An 18,996-nucleotide genomic window follows, 5' to 3' on the forward strand; every position below is an offset into this window, starting at 1 on the left:
ACCAGCTGAATGATGCTCAGTTTGTGTTCCGCCAGAATCAGAATCAGGCAACTTTGCACCAGGCTTAATTTGCACATTTGCTATTATGAGACAAGCATCTTTGTACCAATTCAACGCAAACAATAACCATTACAGAATTAAATATATTTCATTAAACAGCCTCAGTTCAAAGTCGACATGTTCCTCTTATTTGATTATTTGTCATTCAATAAATCTAAGCTCAATTTAAGAAATGTATGTTTTTTTTTCCTAATCAAGTTAATGGATTAACAAAAGAAATAACAGGCTGTTCTTTGTTTTTGGAGCCAGGTTTTGAACACGAACATCCAGAACAGGAGTCCAAAGCCTGGATCAGCATTCCAAGAACAAGAATTGGGATTCTTCCTTGAAACAGGACTTCAAAGAGCTCATGTTATTTATTTCAAAAATGGGTAAGATTTGAGTTATTTATTGAAGTGTTATGCATGTGTGCGTGGCCAGCTGTGAATGTTATGGTGTGTATGAGGCAACATGGGTGTGTGCTGGGGCATATGTAGGTTGGCATGTTGGGATCTGTGTCTCTTTGCCTGCATGCAGGTGGACCTCGATTCCTCCCATTGAAATACATTCGGATAAAATGGTCAAAATGTTTTAGAAGGGAAATCCAGTAGGAAGGAAAATTGCATTAAACAATTTATTCAGAATAGAGGAGGGGTGATAGTTTGAAAACCTTGAATTGCTCACACGTTTCCTTGACAAGTCCAGTGGAATGAATAACTGGTTTAACTCGAAGATCAAGCAATGTTTGTAGATTTTCAGAGAACTGTCATCGTGTTGTGTTTAATGCTATTGTCCTCTTTTGTTATTTTTGTCTCCTAACTTCTGACCTGAAATGGGATTTTGCCTGAGGTACATTAAAAATTGTTAACCTGGTCACTTACTCCCGTTGCGCATGATTTAAAATGTGCCAACTTGTTGTGTTAGTTTAGCACATGCAGTGTTGCAGCCATCTGAAATTTTCAAGCTGTAATTTAAGGAGCAAGAGCAGAGAGAGTGCTATCTAGTTGTTACTTGTATCTAAACTTTTAATTACTTTTAAAAGTATATGTTAATTAAATGATAGTTGTTTATATATTTAGGTGGCTACATGATTGCTTTAAGAGCCAATCACATGAGTTGATGGTGATGCACTGGGGTGTTTCACAGCTCCTGTTTAGTTTGGTTTTCTAATCTGTAACAGGCAGTAGCTCTGACAATAAATCTGTTATTGTTAGTTAAAATTTACGTGTGCAAATCACATCTGTTTCTTTTTGTTTAAAACTCAAACCCCTAACAAAGCCAGGACATGACAACGGCCATTTTATCAAAATGGCAAAAGGTAAATTTACTAATGTACAGAGGCAGCAGTGACTGCCTTGGCATATGTGGCTTTTTGGCCAAGGTTCTCCAGGCTGGGAGATTCTCACATCAGCCGATTCGCAGGTTTCGCGCACACATTCATGCCCAGCTAGTGTGTCTCAGTGCCAGATTTCCAGCAGTGTCACGTCCAAGAAATCAGTGGGGAGGTGCAAAGACCACTCAGATGGTCATTTACGTAGAATTTAAATGTGATTAGTGGGCCCGAAACTGAAGTCTTCTCCCCTCCCATCCCCCATATGATTCACTCCAAAAGGGTTTAGAGTAGCTCTCAACCAATGGGGAACTGGCTACCCAACTTCGCTGGAGTGAAGGGGGGCGTATTGGGTGCTTCCCCCCCCCCCCCCCAGGTTATTGGGTGGCCGACGGGTGTGCCCCTGGCCATAAGCACCTTGGCACTGCTAGCCTCTGCCCCTTGGTACTGCACAAGGGGCATTGTGCTAATTCCTAGAGGGCACCTTTGCACTGCCTGTCGGGCATGGGGCAGTGCCAAGGGGGTGGGACATATGTAGGCGTGGCCTTGGGGTGGGTCGATCGGTGGGTTGGGGGAGTCACGCTGAAACTCTGCATAGAGATTGATCAGAGGAGGAGGGAGGGCAGACTCGATGGGGTGTGGTGGGTCAGCTGGTGGGGGGCGGGGGGGAGGGATGCGATGATCAGCCTGCTGGAGGATTGGCGTTGCAGTGGAGGGAGGTGTTTCAGGATTGTAGGGTTGGGGAATTGAGGGGATGACTGGAGATTGGGGCAAGTCAGGATAAGGGGGGTTCGGGTCTGGCCCGGGAATGGCCGGGATGCCAGCAGTTGGGCGATGGGTGGGTGGAGGGCCGGCAATGCAGCGGTTGCAGAACTGGCCAGCAATCGGAAGACCATCAGTGCGGGGCCACTGCCCATGTGCCGATCTCAGCACCGACAGATCCGCACGTGCGCAATGGCCCACTCAGCTTGCTGATTTCAGCTTTGCCAGTGGGAATAGGCCCTGTCCCTACCTTTTAATGATAGTCGTGCTGGTGACCTCAAACTCCTGCTGTAAAAATCAGCGCGAATTACTCCAATTTTCACGCAAGTTCGATACTTAGAATTTTTTTTTTAGGAGATTTCTGGCCTTTATGTCATAAAAAAGTGTGAAGTGGATAAATCTGTTCCAAGTTCCTTCAGTCAAGGTGTCACATGCAGATATATTGGTGCACAAATATATAGGAAGGCTTTTGTGCATTTATAAAAAAAAATGACAGTTCTTGAATGACAAAGGACTACCTTTGCTTTCTGCTGCAAGCAAAGATTCTCCTATATGTAGGTCAAACTGATGAACGTTGAGAGAGTGTTTTTGCTGTTCTCTTGCGGTGAATCATAGTTGTGCTTCATGTTCAAGCTGCTGGCTGCATTCTGTAAATGAAGATTCTGGGTCAGCAGTGATTCTGATTTGCTTTGTAGTTTGTTAAATAGTAGATATGCCCTCTGTCATAAACGGAGAGAAAAACTGGTTTCAAATCATAATTAGAGATAGGCCATTAATTGTGAAACTAGGAAGCACTTCTTCATACAAATAGTGGAATCCTAGAATTCACTCCAATTTATTGGAGTCAGTCAAAATTTTCAAGACTGGATTGACAGAATGGACAAATGGACTTGAGATAGTGATCAGCCGTGACCTAGCTGAAAGCTGGGACAGATTCAAGGGGCAGAAGGGCCACCTTGTTCCATTGTATTGGAAATGAATTTATTGGTTGATTTTTTGTTTTCCTTGTTCCGTTCTCAAAAGTACAAAGTCAGAAAGGAGAGCTTGTGTTTATTTGATGCCGTTTTGGAGTATGGGGTTGTTAAAAATATTCTCATGAGCAAACTCAGAGGAACATAGAACAAATGTGTAAGATAACTGCTTTATTTTCAGCCCAAACAGGCATACATTTCTCATCTCATATGCAAGTTTATATGGCAAGGCCCTCTCGCTGAAATGAGCTCTGACAGCTGCAGGCTAGCTCTCTGTGGACCCCAGCACTAATAAGCACAATCATTAACCTTACAACCTAACAGCGAGGGAAAACTGACATATTTTCACTCTCTCCTGCTTTCTCCAATCCTGCTGATTTGACTCCTGGTTTCTGCTGTTTAGTTTATGCTTCATTATATCCTTTCTCTTTTTGGAGTGATTTCTTTTTGAAATTCCAAATTTTTTTTCTTACTCTTAGCCCTTTTCTGATCCAATATGTTTTTTACTTTAGGAGAAAACAGGTTTTCAGTCTTATTTCCATTTTCACTCTCTTCATTTTTCTGCAAATTATCCCAAAATTGCCTCTTTGTTGGGGCAAAATCCATCAGGCACTGGAAATCTTTTGGTCAGGATTGCCGATTCTTGATTGGACATATTCCTGAAGTTTACATCATCTAATCTTCCCACTTCCAACCACATAACCTGGACAGTTTTCCCCACCTCGAATGTTTTAATGACAAGTTTTCAGAAGAATGACAATTTTTTTAAAAAGCACCATTATTTTTCAATGCGCTTGTGAATTTTTCTCGTCGTTGTGTTGCATGAGGCAGTGCACAGCAGGTTAAGCTTCAACTCCTGGAGGTTGCCCGACAATCTTGATGACCCCCCATTCTGGTGCCTCGCCCAGCAGCTATCCTTCCTGTGTAGTCCTAGATGGAGTGAGAGAATCACAGAGGACATCACAGCGCACTCATCATCTTACTGAATTGTGATGAGGAGCAATGACCTTGGGTGATCCTTTCTGTAGCCTGGGTGTGCCTAGATGAATTATAATGCGCAGCTCATGGAATGGTGCTGGCCCACACGTGCAACTGTGTAGAGGCTGTTTTCTTTTAGAAAAAGATGTCTCTGGATGAGGTTAGCTAGCTTCTCTCAGGCCTGGTATCTTATCAACCTCCATGGCACAATATCGCATAGCGTGATGCACTTATCCATGAGGCCATCAAAGTGGCTAATTTTCTTATGCTATATATCTCTGAAAAATAGCATCCTATCCATGTGTGAAATGTCATGAGGGCTAGAAAAAAATTTGCATTAAGGAATATCTTGGAACACCCCAAAGCTTTTTACAATCAGAGTTACTGCACTGTTGTTGTAATGCAGGGGAAAAAGCCCTGGAACAGTTTTTTTTAACTAAAAGAACAGCAACCAGCATAAACTGGGAATGAGATTGCATTTAAAATTAGCTTAGCTTTTCTTAGTGGAATGTAGTTATTGTTTGTTACATGCAATAAGCATCAATCGGAACACCATCTCACTCTGTAAACTCTCTTGGGTTTGCAGTAAGTGTTACTGATGAATAACTAGGACAGTAAAATAAGATTGAGAGAGTTTGGGACATTCACTGTGATCAAGCTGAGGAAGATATTGTCCTGATTTCTTATTCATTCTGTGTCCTTTCACAATTATATAAGTTGCTTGTGTCAAAGGGTAAATGAAGCTTTAAATACCAGACTATAATAAATGTGGCTATTTCTGTGTTTTACCTTGAAAAAAAAATGAAAATGTCCATTTGTCAAACTTCTTACTGGTTCTTTGAAGGATTGCTTGTCTGTTTCTACTTCCACATGAGTAAATATTTAACCTCCTGTTGTTTCTGTCCTGGGTTAGTGATGATCAAGTGGTTAAATCTGGTCAAGCCCAATGACTCTAGGATTGAATCTGTTGAGAGATTGCATCACAGCTGGTTCTAGCTTGTTTGTGGTTAGCTGATAAATTGTAAGCTTTTGTATATGAGTGTGAATTTGAGTTAGTGCGTGACTTGCTCAGTCAATCATCTCTTCATTACTGAGATATCTGTTACAATAGTGGTGGTATTTAAAGTGAATGCTGTACATGTGAAGAGCCAATAGCTCGATTCTGTACCCTGCTGAGTGTCTCGTTGCTGCCTTGCATTCCGGTAGGGTTTGCTAGCAAGCATTAATGGGGAGAAATATCCTTGGGGATGTCCTCACATGAAAAGAAAGATCTGTACTTATACATCAGCTTTCACAACCTCAGCACCTGCCAAAGGACTTTATAGAGACAGTGAAGTAATTTTGATGGGTGGTGTCTGTAAAATTGAAGGAAACACGCAGTAGCCCATTCGTGCACAGCAAGATCTCACAAGCAGCAATGAGACAAGTAGATTATCTTGTAATTATCACTGATGTTGGCTGAGGGATAAATGTTGACCATAAACATAGCTTCTGTCAGTAGATTCTGCAACTCACTGATGGGATTCTGAGGCATTGTCCTTTCCCATAGACTATTGGAGATGTGTGCTACACTGGAGCTTGGGAAACTGGGAAGGGAAGTGGGGAATTTTACATTTAAATGCCTTGTACAAATGTTCAAGGAAACAGAATGTATGTACATTTGTGATAAATCTAATTCTTGTTTTCACTCAGCCTGGTCGGCTCACCACCTGATGTGCAGAATGTCCTCCAACAGGTACAAAATCTGTAGTGTTGGATTGATCGATGTTGTCCACTGTGGGAGGGAGAGAGGAAGGACCCCTCCAGCCCAGACTGTTGAGGACTCTGAGCACCTTTGGTGGGTGTCAGGAAGCAGATCGCCCTGTGTGTGTGAAACACGGCAGTGCTGCATTTGTCAGACTTTTTACTGCATTTGTTTGCCAGGCAATTTTCCCACTACCTAGCCAACATTTTCCCTCAAAACTCACATTTCACAACATAACAACTGATCGCACTTCAAAAGGGTACTACATTAACTAGGAAGTGTTCTGAGGTTAAGGAAGGCACTGCATGAATACACATCTGTTTGTTTACTTTGCTCCAAGTTACTCTGAGAAAGTGGTGGGCTATTCATAGTAAATTTGCTTCCAGAAGTCCATTGGCACTTAATCAGACAGGGACTAGAAATGCATGTAGGCCAGATCAATTGCATTTTATCTTCCTTGAATAACACTTGCGGAGCATAAGTAGGCCATTTGGCCCATCGAGTCCACTCTGTCATCCAACGAGATCATGACTGATTTGATGTAATTCTCAACTCCACTTTCCCACCATATTCCCATAACCTTCGATTCCCTTACCGATTTAAAAATCTGTCTAGCTCAACCTTGAATATTTTAAAGACCCAGCCTCTACAGCCCTCTGCATTAAAGAATTCCACAGATTCACTCCCCTCTGAGAGAAAAAATTCCTCCTCATCACTGTCTTACGTGAGGCTGACCCCTTACTCTGAGATTATGCCCTGGTCTGGGATTCTCCCACAAGGGGAAACAGCCTCTCAGCTACCCTAAAAGGCCGTGTGAGAATCTTCTCAATAAGTTCACCTCTCATTCTTCTACATTCCAATAAATACTGGCCTAACCTACTTAATCTCTCCTCATAAGAAAATCCCTCCCTATCTAGGATCAACCTCGTGAATCTTCTCTGGACTGCCTCCAATGTCAGTATATCTTTGCTTAGATAAGGGGACCATATCTGTTCACAGTATTCCAGGTATGGTCTAGCTAGTGCCCTGTACAGTTTAGCAAAACTTCCTTTTTTTTATACTCCATTCCTTTTGAAATAAAGAACAACATTCCATTTACCTTCCCTGTTGAACTTGCATGCTTGCTTCATTCAAAAACAATGTTTTTTTCTTAATGTAAGGCCACAAAATATTCAAATATCAGAATGTCATAGCAAGCAGAAAGGAAGAACGTTATGGTTGTTGGAGGCTAATCATCTCAATCCCAGAATACTGGTGCACATATCTTCAAGATATTTTCCTAGGCCCGACCGTCTTCAACTATTTCATTAAAGGTCAGAAGTAGGAAAGTTCACTGATGATTGCACAGTATTTAGCTTCGTTTACAGCTCCGATAATGAAGCATTTTGCATCTGCATTGAAGCAAGACCAGGGTAATATTCAGGCGTGGCATGATACGTGGCAAGACTCCAACAAAAAAAGATCTAACTATGTTGCTTTACAAACATGAAATAGGAACAGAAGTAAGCCATTTGGTCCCTCAAGCCTGCTCAATAAGATCGTGACTGATCTGTTTGTGTTTCAAATTTCATGTTTCCATCCACCCCCGATGATCTTTTATTCATTTACTAAACAATTTATCTAACTCTCTCTTTAAAAAAATGCATTAACGCACCTTCTGAGGTAGAATTCCAAAGTCTCTCAGTCCTCTGAGAAATGAATTCTCCTCATCTCTTGTCTGAAAAGGGAAACGTCTAATTTTAAAACAGCTCCCTCTAGTTCTAGATTCAGCCACAAGAGAAAACATTCTTTCCACATCCACCTTGTCAATACCATCCAGGAGCTTTTATACATCAATCAAGCCGCCTCTCGCTCTTCTACACTCAAATGAAAACACGCCCAGTCTGTCCAACCTTTGCTGATAAAGACAACCTGCTCATTCCAGGTATCAATATAGTAAACTGCCTCTGAACCACCTCCAATGCACTTACATTCTTCCTTAGAGAGCAATACTTCACACGATATTCAAGATGCGGTCTCACCAATGCCTTGTATAACTGAAGCGTAACATCCTTACTTTCAAATTCAGTTCTTGTCATAATAAAGGATAACATTCCATTGGCCTTCTTAATTACTTGCTGCACCTGCACACTAACTTTGTGAGCAATGCACTGGAGCATGTAGATGTCCCTGCACCTCAGAATTCTGTCGGCAGTCTCTGTTTAAATAATATTCTGCGTTTTTTTCCTTCCTGCCAAAGTGAACAACTTCACATTTTCCTACATTTTGCTGTTTTGCCAGATTTCTGATCACTCATTCAACCTAGAACCTCCTCCTGCAACCTCCTTATCCTCTTTGCAACATACTTTACCCATCTTTGTGTCATCTGCAAATTTAGCTACCATGTCTTCACTCCCCTCATCTAAATCTTTGATATAAACTGTAAAAAGTTGAGGGCTCAACACAGACTCTTGCAGGACTCCACTCATCACATCCTGCCAATCAGAAAAAGATTATGCATACTCTGTTTTCTGCTAACCAGCTAATCTTCAATCCAAGCTAATATGTTATGCTCCATGCTATGAGCTTTTATTTTCTGATTTGGTGTGGTGTGCTTTTATTTGATGTGGCATTTTATATCTTCCTGAAATCCAAGTACAGTACATCTACAGGCTCCCCTTTATCCACAGTATATGTTACACCTTCAATTAACTCTAGTAAATTTGTTAAACATGATATACCTTTCACAAAATAATACTGACTCTTCCTCATTGCTGAGAGATTTTCTAAGTGCCCTGCTATAATCCTGATGATCGATTCTGGTGCCTTCCCCTCAACAGACGTCAAGCCAAATGATCTTTGGTTTCCAATTTTCTGCTTCCTTCTTTCTTTGCTACTTTCCAGATTGATGGAAACTTTCCAAAATCTAATGAATTTTGGTAGAACCCCCTATGATGAAGTTCATCAGGATCTGGAGTCTTGTCACCTCACAGGCAGCTCCATCAGTTTGCTCAGTGTTGCTTCCCTAATGATTATTTCACCAAGTTCCCCTCCCCTTTCCACCTCATGATTTACAGCTATTACTGGAATGTTTTTTGAGCAAACTGATGGAACTGTGTGGCCACATGTCTCTACTGCCTTTCTACTGATCTATCCTATAGCCTCATATCCCAGTTCACTTCATCTAGCTAAGCTTTCATGATCCAGTAGTTCCCCTATTTAAGTTTAAAATACAAAAATCAAACTAGATGTAAAATTCAATCTTTTTTTGGTTGTTGTTACCTAGGGTGCTTTTTACTCATTGCACACCAAGTCTCATTTAACCTGCAAATATAAAAGCAATATACTGCTGGAATCTGAAGCAAAAACAAAAAGTGCTGGAAAATCTCAGCAGGTCCAACAGCATCTGTGTGGAGAGAGAATAGAGCCAATGTTTCGAGTCTAGATGATCCTTCTTCAGAAATTGCTCTCCAGTTGCTTCCAGTGCATACTGCTCAAAGAAACTATCTCAAAAACATTCTATGAACTCCTCACTCAGGCCACTACTGCCAACCTGATTTTTCTAGTTTATATATAGATTGGAGTTACCCATGATTATTATCGTCCCTTTATCACAAGCCCCAATATTTTTTTCTTGAATACTTTATCCTATATTGTGGTTACTGTTGGGGGATCTATGGACCATTCCCACAAGTGATTTCTTTCCCCAACTATTCAGGATGTAGGAGACCTACATCCTGATCTCCTAACCAAGATCTCTTAACTACTGCACCATTGTCATCATTGATTAGCAGTACTATCCCTCCACCGTTACCTAACGTCCTGTTCTTATTGAACATCACATAATCCTCAACATTCAGAACACAATCCTTGTTGATCTGCAACCATTTCTTGATAATGGCTATCAGATTATACTTACTTACTTCATTGTGCGCTATCAGTTTGTCCATTGTGTTATGAGTGCATCGACAGTTAATGGCATTGTTGTTGCTGAATCCTCCGCCATCAGCATCCTGGAGATTGCCGTTTACCAGAAACTTAAATTATAAATATTGTGGTTACTAAGAGCACTTGAGAGGCTGGGATTCCTGCAAAGACTAGCTCACCTCTTGACTCCCCAAAGCCTGTCCACCTACAAGGCACAAGTCAGGAGTGTAACGGAATATTCTGCACTCGACTGGAAGAGTGCAGCTCCAGCAACACTCAAACAGCCCAACGCCACCCAGGATAAAGCAGGCCAGTTGATTGACACCCTAACCAGTAGATTGTACCATCTGCAAGATGTACCAGCTTCTCAAGTTTCCTTCAACAGCACCTTCCAAACCTATAATCCTCTACCACTTAAAGAATGAGGGCACCAGGATTGTGGGAACACAACCAGCTGCAATTTTCCATCCAGGACACACAGCATGCTGACTTGGAAATGCATTGCTGTTGCTTCGCTGGTGCTGGGATCCTGCTACTCCCTCCCTAACAGTACTGTGGGTGTGCCTACACCACATGGACTGGAGCAATTTAAGAAGATGGCTCAACACCACCTTCTACACAAAATTACTGAAACCATTGGAAGACCCAATAGTCAAATCTGTTGGCATGTCCAGAAATATGATAACCTTGGGGACTTTCTGAAATCCTCTCGGACCTCTTCAGATCCACAGATACCAGTATAAAAACTTTGCGTGCTTTGTGATCATCACATCTCCCAGAATCCAATAGAGTTAATGTCTTTAGTTTTTAATGTTATTATTGAAAGACACCAGTTAGCAATTACAAAATTAAAATGCTGTGAAGGCTGGAAATCTGAGCAGAAAACACTAAAAATGTCCAGCATCTCTAGAAGTCCAAAGATGTGCAGATTAGGTTGATTGGCCATGCTAAAATTGTCCCTTAGTGTCCTGAGATGTGTAGATTAGAAGGATTAGTGGGTGGATGTGGAGGTAGGGCCCTGGGTGGGATTGTGGTCTGTGTAGACTTGATGGGCCAAATGGCCTCCTTCTGCACTGTGGGGTTTCTATGAGTTCTATGATTCTAGAAAGAGAAAACAGAGTTAACATTTCAAGTTGGCACCTTTCATCCGAGTATTTCAGAATAACTTTGAATGGTCGGTTTCAAATAACGGTATAAATAATTAAAATTGCTCATCAGATGAGAGAGAGCAAAAATGGTTCATTCCGATGTTGGGAAATGGATTGGAATCTCAATAGGTCTTTTGTTTAGCATTTGTTTCCACAACAGCACTTCAGCATTTTCCGGAGTTAGCATGAACATAGCATGTTTATTTAATGCTGATCAAATATCCCTTCCCTAACTGCTGGTTTCCTTAGAACAATTTGACAGCATTGCACATTAGTGATAACACACAAGCTCTCTCATACACAGGTTAGCAAGCCTCAGAGTTTGTTATTTATAAATCCGTACCTATTGCACCATTAGCTTGGATGTCCCTCAACTATTAAAGCTCTGTTGTGAATTATTCAGTCTACAGAGAGCGGTACGTAAAAATTAAAGAGGCATAGCTCATGGCTGACGAATGTTGGAAAGGCTTTCTGGCCAAAACAAGCTCTTAATCCAATACCATCCATAAAAGTATTTGATTTATTTTGATATGATGTAACCCAGCTGCAGAGATGATTGAAGTCCTGACTTGGGAACTGATTGAACGGGTGATGAAAAATATTTGAGAAGCAAAATGAATTGAGCATTTAGGAGTGATGCTCTGTGCAAGTAAACAGGTTCATTTCTTGCACCCCACCCTTACTCCATTCCGCTCCTGGTCTAAGCTACACACTGTAGGCAGGTACTGGGTGGAGCATGCAGTTCTGGCTGTGATGTGGAGATGCCAGTGTTGGACTCGGGTAAACACAGTAAGAAGTCTCACAACACCAGGTTAAAATCCAACCAGTTTATTTGATAGTAAACCCACAAGCTTTCGGAAATGCTGTTCCTTCGTCAGGTGTGTGGAAAGTTCCAGACAGTTCCTGAAAGCTTGTGGGTTTACTATAAATAAACTGATTGGACTTTAACCTGGTGTTGTGAGACTTCTTACTCTGTTCTGGCTGTGCCCAGATGGTATCATGCACCTCTCATTAGCTGGCCAGAAGGTCAGTGAAAGGCCTCAGTGCAGACTACCTCTTCTTGTGGAACAGACTAAGAGGTGGGATTATTTACATTGGATGGGGCAAAATGAAAATGTCACAAGAACAATAAAGTGAGGAATGAGATGAATCTATTAGTTGCTATGGTTATAATTCATTAAACACCTGACATCACCGTCATTTCCATTCACAATCCTTGCCAGCAAATGTCAGCTTCAAACAGGCACGTTGAACTGAAAACTCAGGACAATTAATATTCTGTGTCTGCAATGTTCCATATCGCATACAAGATTGAAAGATTCTTCTCAAACAGCACAGGATAAAAGTCAGGGATTAACTGCATTGTATCTTTAGAGAGACATGGGGAAGCAAGATGAGCTACCAGACTGAACAGGTAAATTCCATTTTCTTCAGTAATAGAATTGACTTGTCAGGAGATGAGATCAGGTGGATCACAGTCATCACAATAAATGTGGCACTCAGCAGCAATATTGCTCACCAGTAGCTGAACTAGAGGTTCAAGTGCAGAATTCAGCCAGACTCCCAGGTCCAGTGAAGAATTCAGCCAGACTCCCAGGCCCAGTGAAGAATTCAGCCAGACTCCCAGGCCCAGTGCGGAATTCAGCCAGACTCCCAGGCCCAGTGAAGAATTCAGCCAGACTCCCAGGCCCAGTGAAGAATTCAGTGAATTAGGTTTAGTGCTTCCTGAAGCTTTAATTTCCCTGATGGACATGAACAGTGACTCATTTGCACCTCCTGTTTGGAAGGTCTCTGACTGGACCCTGGAGCTCACTTGCTATGTATATGGTCATCTTTCCCATCTTCAGCAGAAAGAACTGGCCACAGCTTCATTTCTCACATATGATCATCAAAGATTTTGCATCACAGTGAACCTTGGCAATCAGATCTGCTGCCATTAATGCACATTTCACAAATGCTCCTCCACATCTACTTCAACATTGGGGATAAAATATGTGCTGATTGTTTTGAATAAAAATGTACATTAGATGTGGCGGATCATCTTGCTTGGTGCTTTCCTCTTCTTTTGCAATTTCTCTTTTAGTTTACTCTCAAAATCATTCCCACTTTCAATATGGCAGTCTTGCTTCAGATATTAGATTCTTCTCAAAGGAGCAATGCGTTGGAATCCAGTCTGCCCGACGCTACAGTTCTTCTGCTCATAGTCAACAACATTTCTTTCCCAATGAGTCTGATAACGAGGTAGTTTATTGCTGTTTCTCTTGACAACGTAGGTTAAAAAATAGCGGCTTAGAAATATGGAGATAAAATAGTAAAGGGCTAACTAGGTGGTTCCATCATTGCCAAGTGAAGATTATCCTTTTTCTCTCAGTTCTACAATTCACTTTATTCCAGTGTAACTTCAGTATTTACAAAGTGAAGAGAGAGAATCTGGTGAAATGGTATGACAACAATAATCTCTTCCTCAACGACAACAATAATCTCTTCCTCAACGCAAACAAAACAAAGGAGATAGTCATCGACTTTAGGAAGTGTAGTGGAGGACATGCCCCTATCGACATCAACGGGGATGAAGTGGAAACGGTCGAAAGCTTCAAGTTTCTAGGTGTCCAGATCAACAACAACTTGTCCTGGTCTTCCCCTTGCCCAGACAATAGTTAAGAAAGCCCACCAACCCTCTACTTTTTCAGAATGCTAAGAAAATTTGGCATGTCAGCTACGACTCTCACCAACTTTTACAGATGCACCATGGTCAGCATTCTTTCCAGATGTATCACAGCTTGGTGTGGCTCCTGCTGTGACCAACACTGCAAAAAACAACAAAGGGTTGTGAACATAGCCCTGTCTATCGCGCAAATCAGCCTCCCATCCAATGATTCTTTCTACACTTCCCACTGCCTCAGAAAAGCAGCCAGCATAATCAAGCACCCACGCACTCCAGACATGCTTTCTTCCATCCTCTTTCACCGGGAAAAAGATACAGATGTCTGAGGACATGTACCAACCAACTCAGACTTTTGAATGGACCTACCTTATATTAAATTGATCTTTCTCTACACCCTAGCTATGACTGTAATGCTACATTCTGCACTCTCTCTTGTTTCCTTCTCCCCTGTGTACTCTATGAACAATATGCTTTGTCTGTATAGCTCAAGAAACAATACTTTTCACTTATACATGTGATAATAATAAATCAAATCAAAGCAAGCAAGATTGCTTTGCATTGACTCTGCAGTTGTAGTGTAAAGGCAGCTTCCAGATCCACTTTAATAGCCTTCGTTAGAGCACATGTAGTCTTGAAGAAAATAATTACACATGACATTTATTAATAACTAGCCTACCAGTTCCTTCCAAGTCTTCTTTCCCAGTATAAAGAAAATTAATGCTAACTCAATAATTTTTCAATCAACTTCAGATTCTGCAGGTTAAAAGATATGTCGACGGGTATTTGTGTCAGAAATATCACTGGAGAATCAAGTAAGTGAAACTAGGTTTAGTTTCTAAGATTTGTGATCCAAGAAATGGTGAATCTGAGGAGTCAGGTGACTCTTATTTGATCATAAATTTTGGACCCAAACTGCTTTCATACAGACGATACAATCTGCATGTTAATCGGATAAACCAAGATCAAGCTGGTGCAATGCAGCTTTCTGCATCATTATTATGTCAATCCATCTGTGGCTCAAGATTCTGCAGAAAGTGCAGAAAGGCAGCACTCTGTCTTATACCTGTTGTACCGCATTACTGCTTTCAGCACGGCTGCAGATATTGCCTCTTTAAACCTCGCTGTTTTGAAATCAAGGCTCACTCTTTGGCTTTCTGACTCATTCTTTCGTAACTGTGGAACTCCTCAGCTCCCTATCTTGGCTTCTTTTAGTAATGCACAATGTTTTGAACCCAAGTCATTAATCACCTGTCCTTAATTAACCCTCAACTCTATCCTTCAACCAACATCTCCAAAAGCACATCAATTAGTCAGTTGTCTCATTTTTGTGAGTGCTTACTGTCTGTAAATTGACTGCCATTTTCCCTCATTTATAACAGTAGCTACATTTGAAAATTAATTATAAAACTAAAGCAAAATATTACTGATGCTAGAAATTGGAAATAAAAACAGAAAATCTGCTGCCTCTCCGCCCGAGTTCAATTCCCAGCTTGGGTCACTGTCTTTGTGCAGTTTGCACATTTTCCCCATGTCTGCGTGGGTTTCCTCCGGGTGCTCTGGTTTCTTGTCACAATCTGAAAGACGTGCATTGACCCAAACAGGTGCCGGACTGTGGCAGCTAGGCAAATTTCACAGTAACTTCATTGCAGTGTTAATGTAAGCCTTACTTGTGACTAATAAACAAAACTTTAAAACTTTAACTTTGAAAAAAATTGCTAGAAACATGCAGCAGGTCCAGCAGCATTTGTGGAGAGAGAAAAATAGATTTAATGTTTCAGATTGGTGACCCATTCTCGTGAATCTTTCCTGCACCCTCTCTAATGCCTTCAGAGCTTTCCTAAAGTGTGGTGCGCAGAACTTTTTATTATTCGTTCATGAGATGTGGACACTGCTGGCTAGACCAGCATTTATTGCTCATGCTTAATTGCCCTTGAGAAGGTGGTGCTGAACTGCCTTCTTGAACCGCTGCAGTCCATGGAACATCAGTTCTATTAGGGAGGGAGTTCTAGGGTTTTGGCCCAGTGACAGTGAAGGAACGATGATATATTTCCAAATCAGGATAGTAAGTGATTTGGAGAAAAACTTTGTCGGTGGTCTACTGCCCTTGATCTTCAAGTTGATAGAGGTCACATGTTTAAAAGGTGCTGATAAAGGAGATCGGTGAATTGCTGGGTGTTATACTTCTGTTGAGGCCATACTAGTGTTTTGTCCAGGTTCATCAGTACTTCCTTGCTTTAGTATTCTTTGCCACTATTTATAAATTTAGGATTAACTGTTTTCTGAACCTTCCCTAGCATCTTTTATAATTTGTACACATAGCCCCCTAAAATTGTATCTGTTAAAATTGTCCCCTTTGTTTTTTATTGTCTCCCCGTGTTCTTCCCACCAAAATGAATCACTTCATACTTTGCGAGATTAAATTTCACCAGCCTATCAGAGTTCAGGTCAGTTTCATTACAAAGGAAGAATTTGCATTTATAAAGAACCTTTCAGGCCCTGGTTTCCTTGGAAAGAAAACTTGCCTAAAATATAAAAATGTTATTGACAAAGCTGCAGTGCATTCTGGAAACAAAATACTGCTAATGGTAGAATCCGAAACAAAAACAAAATGCTGGAGAATCTCAGCAGGTCTGACAGCATCTGTGGGGAGAGAATAGAGCCTAACATTTTGAGTCTAGGTGACCCTTCGTCAGAGCAGACCCATATTGCATCCTTTTTTCCAATCCTAAATAAAACTTAACCTTTCAGAAAACAGACTTTGTCCTTCAGTTAGCTTTCAGTTAGTTCATTTTAAATACTGTGGTTCACCTCAAACACTTTTGTATCAAACAATTTATGTGCGCTATTATGATAACCAAAAATGCTGGAAATAGTCAGTATCTGTGGAGGGAAGAAGAGTTAATGACCGTTCACGTCCAACTGCTGCTGCGAGACCAGATGGAGAATTTTGTGCTCAGACATGCATTGTAGCAGGACAGGAGAATTCCGCTGACATGAATAGTCATAGATCCCACCCAGAATTTCAGGTCAATGATGCTTTGTGTTTGGCAGTAGCTTGTTATATTGATGAGGTGGAAAGTGTGAAACATCACAGCATTAATCCCTATAGCTGGCCTGGAATTGCTGAACTAAGCACTTTTGTTGGCTCCAGTGCTAATTATATGATTCTTCATGTAATTAAACCTCACATTGTTACACGCCTGAGGTTCGTGTCTGCCTCTATCCTGATACTAATTGTGATTTATGCCATAAACCATGTAAGAATGATCTCAGTGAAGATCTTTGACCTGTGCAGCGAGAGAGAGAGACGGAGAGCTTGAAATATAAATGAGATGGCTTCTGTCAGAAAGATGGATTGAACAATCCACCCCAACACCTGTACAGCTTGGTTAGCAGGCTTATTCATCAAGAGCGCTCAGCTCTTGAAACACTTGTGAAACATAATCCAAGAAAGCAGCAAACATATCTATTGTGGAGAAACTCACAGAAAACTCTCATCAGATGTCAATAGTTCATTCAATCTCATTACAAAAGAAGAGCTTGTATTTCTAAAGCATATTTCATGACCTCAGGATGTCTAAAAGTGCTTTACAGCCTTTGAGCACGCTTGAAGTGTAGTCACCTTTGTAATGTAGGCGCCTAATCAAATTTTTGCGGCATCCCGGATTTTTACCTTGAAATTTGCTTTTTGGAAAATGGTTAATAAATTAAAGACGAATGGAAGAGATGCTCAAATTGGAATGGACACAAAATGGACCATTCCACTGTTGAGATCTGGAATAAATCTGTTAACTGTCTTCGTTAACCAGTAGGAGCAGGGTATGAAGGCAGCCGTATCTATGACACGCTATCATGCAGCTCTGGAAATTGAAAGGTTTATGTAAGAAGGACGACAAAAGAACCATTAGTTCAACAAGCATATCGATTGTCAAAATCTACTCAACTTGTCACTTTACCCTTCAATTCCAACAATTCATTGATTTGTCTTTTGAACCTACTCATTCTGTATGCTTCAGTTGCCTTTCCTGGTAACTTACTTCAAATGTTACTGTTCCTCCTGACATACTGTTAGTGATGAAACTGTTCTGTGATTTGAAAATTGATGGAGAATCAAATGTCCCCAGTTTCAAATTAGAATGGATTAAACTCTTGGTGCTGAAATTAGTGATGAATTAAAATTGCAATCCTCTCTGTCTCTTGCCCGTATGTTTGCATGCTTTCTTTCTGTGTCTTTCTTTTACCACCCCTCTCAAACACATTCCTTAACTTAATATCCATCCGAGACCCTTCCTCTCTTCAATATGTGCTTGTCACCATTTACTTTATCACTCATTTCAGACTTTGTTAATTATTTTTGCAGTTTTCTCTCTGTAATTGAATCTTTTTCCTTTTTCATTGACTACTCTCCATCTCTCAAACTCCCACAATAACTATATCAACAATCCTGCTGATTACACTGCTTGGTTACTTCACTAAGTAACAGAGGTTCCACCCTCATATCCCCACCAAATTCCACTTTGAGATGTAACTGCATTTTCTAGTAAATATCTGTTCTTGAGTTGTGGGTGATATTATCCAAGCCTGTTTGTCACAAAGCATTAAGAGTCAACCATATATTGTGGGACTGGAACCTTAGTTAGGCCTCATTTGGGCTATTGTGTACAATTTTGGTTGCCACACCACTAGAAGGATGTGGATGCATTGGAGAGGGTACAGATGAGGTTTACCAGGAGGTTGCCTGGTCTGGAGGGGTATTAGCTATGAGGGGAGATTAGATACATTTGGTTTGTTCTCACTGGAACAACAGAAGTTGAGGAGCAACCTGATAGAGGTTTACAGGTTTGAGTAGCATGGACACAGTGGATATAATCAAATACTCTTTCCTAGGCAGAAGAGTCAAGTACTGGAACATAGATTTAAGGTGTGTGGGGAAAGGTTTAGAGGAGATGTGCGAGGCAAGTTTTTTATACAGAGGATGGTGAATGTCTGGAAAGCGTTGCCCGGGGAGGTGGTGGGAGCAGGTACAGTGGTGGCATTTAAGGGGCAACTAAACAAATACATGAATAGGATGGGAATGGAAGGAGATGGACTCTGTTAGTGCATACAGTTTTACTTTAGGCAGGCATCATGATTTGCGCAGGCTTGGAGGACCGAAGGACCTGTTCCTGTGCTGTACTGTTCTTTGTTCTTTGGAGGCACATGAAAGCCAGTCTGAACTTTTCCTCAACTGAAGGGTGTGAGAGAACCAAGTTCAATTTTGTACCAAGCTAGCAGCTTCCAGGGTCAGACTTGTTGAATTTCATTTCACAATTTGCCATGTTTGAGTTTTGAACACAAGCTTTTGGCTGGCACCAAGGTTTCATATCTTAATATTGTTCAGTATCTGCTCAGACACCTGGCAATTTCCACCTAACAGTTTGATACTTGGAAATTAAATCACTAGTGTCAAACAT

General features: G+C 41.1%; 1 protein-coding gene across 1 annotated transcript in view; it reads left to right on the top strand.

Moving 5' to 3' along the window:
* The window catches only part of ttc7b (tetratricopeptide repeat domain 7B), a 277,583-nt gene that overhangs the window by 64,591 nt on the left and 193,996 nt on the right, over nt 1-18,996 (top strand). The window contains exon 5 of the mRNA XM_080202203.1: nt 310-431. Coding sequence (XP_080058329.1) covers nt 310-431 — 122 coding nt within the window. The remainder of the gene's footprint in view (nt 1-309; nt 432-18,996) is intronic.

This window comes from Carcharhinus amblyrhynchos, chromosome 14 (assembly GCF_965287045.1).
Source record: "Carcharhinus amblyrhynchos chromosome 14, sCarAmb.v2.hapA, whole genome shotgun sequence".
NCBI lineage: Eukaryota > Metazoa > Chordata > Chondrichthyes > Carcharhiniformes > Carcharhinidae > Carcharhinus > Carcharhinus amblyrhynchos.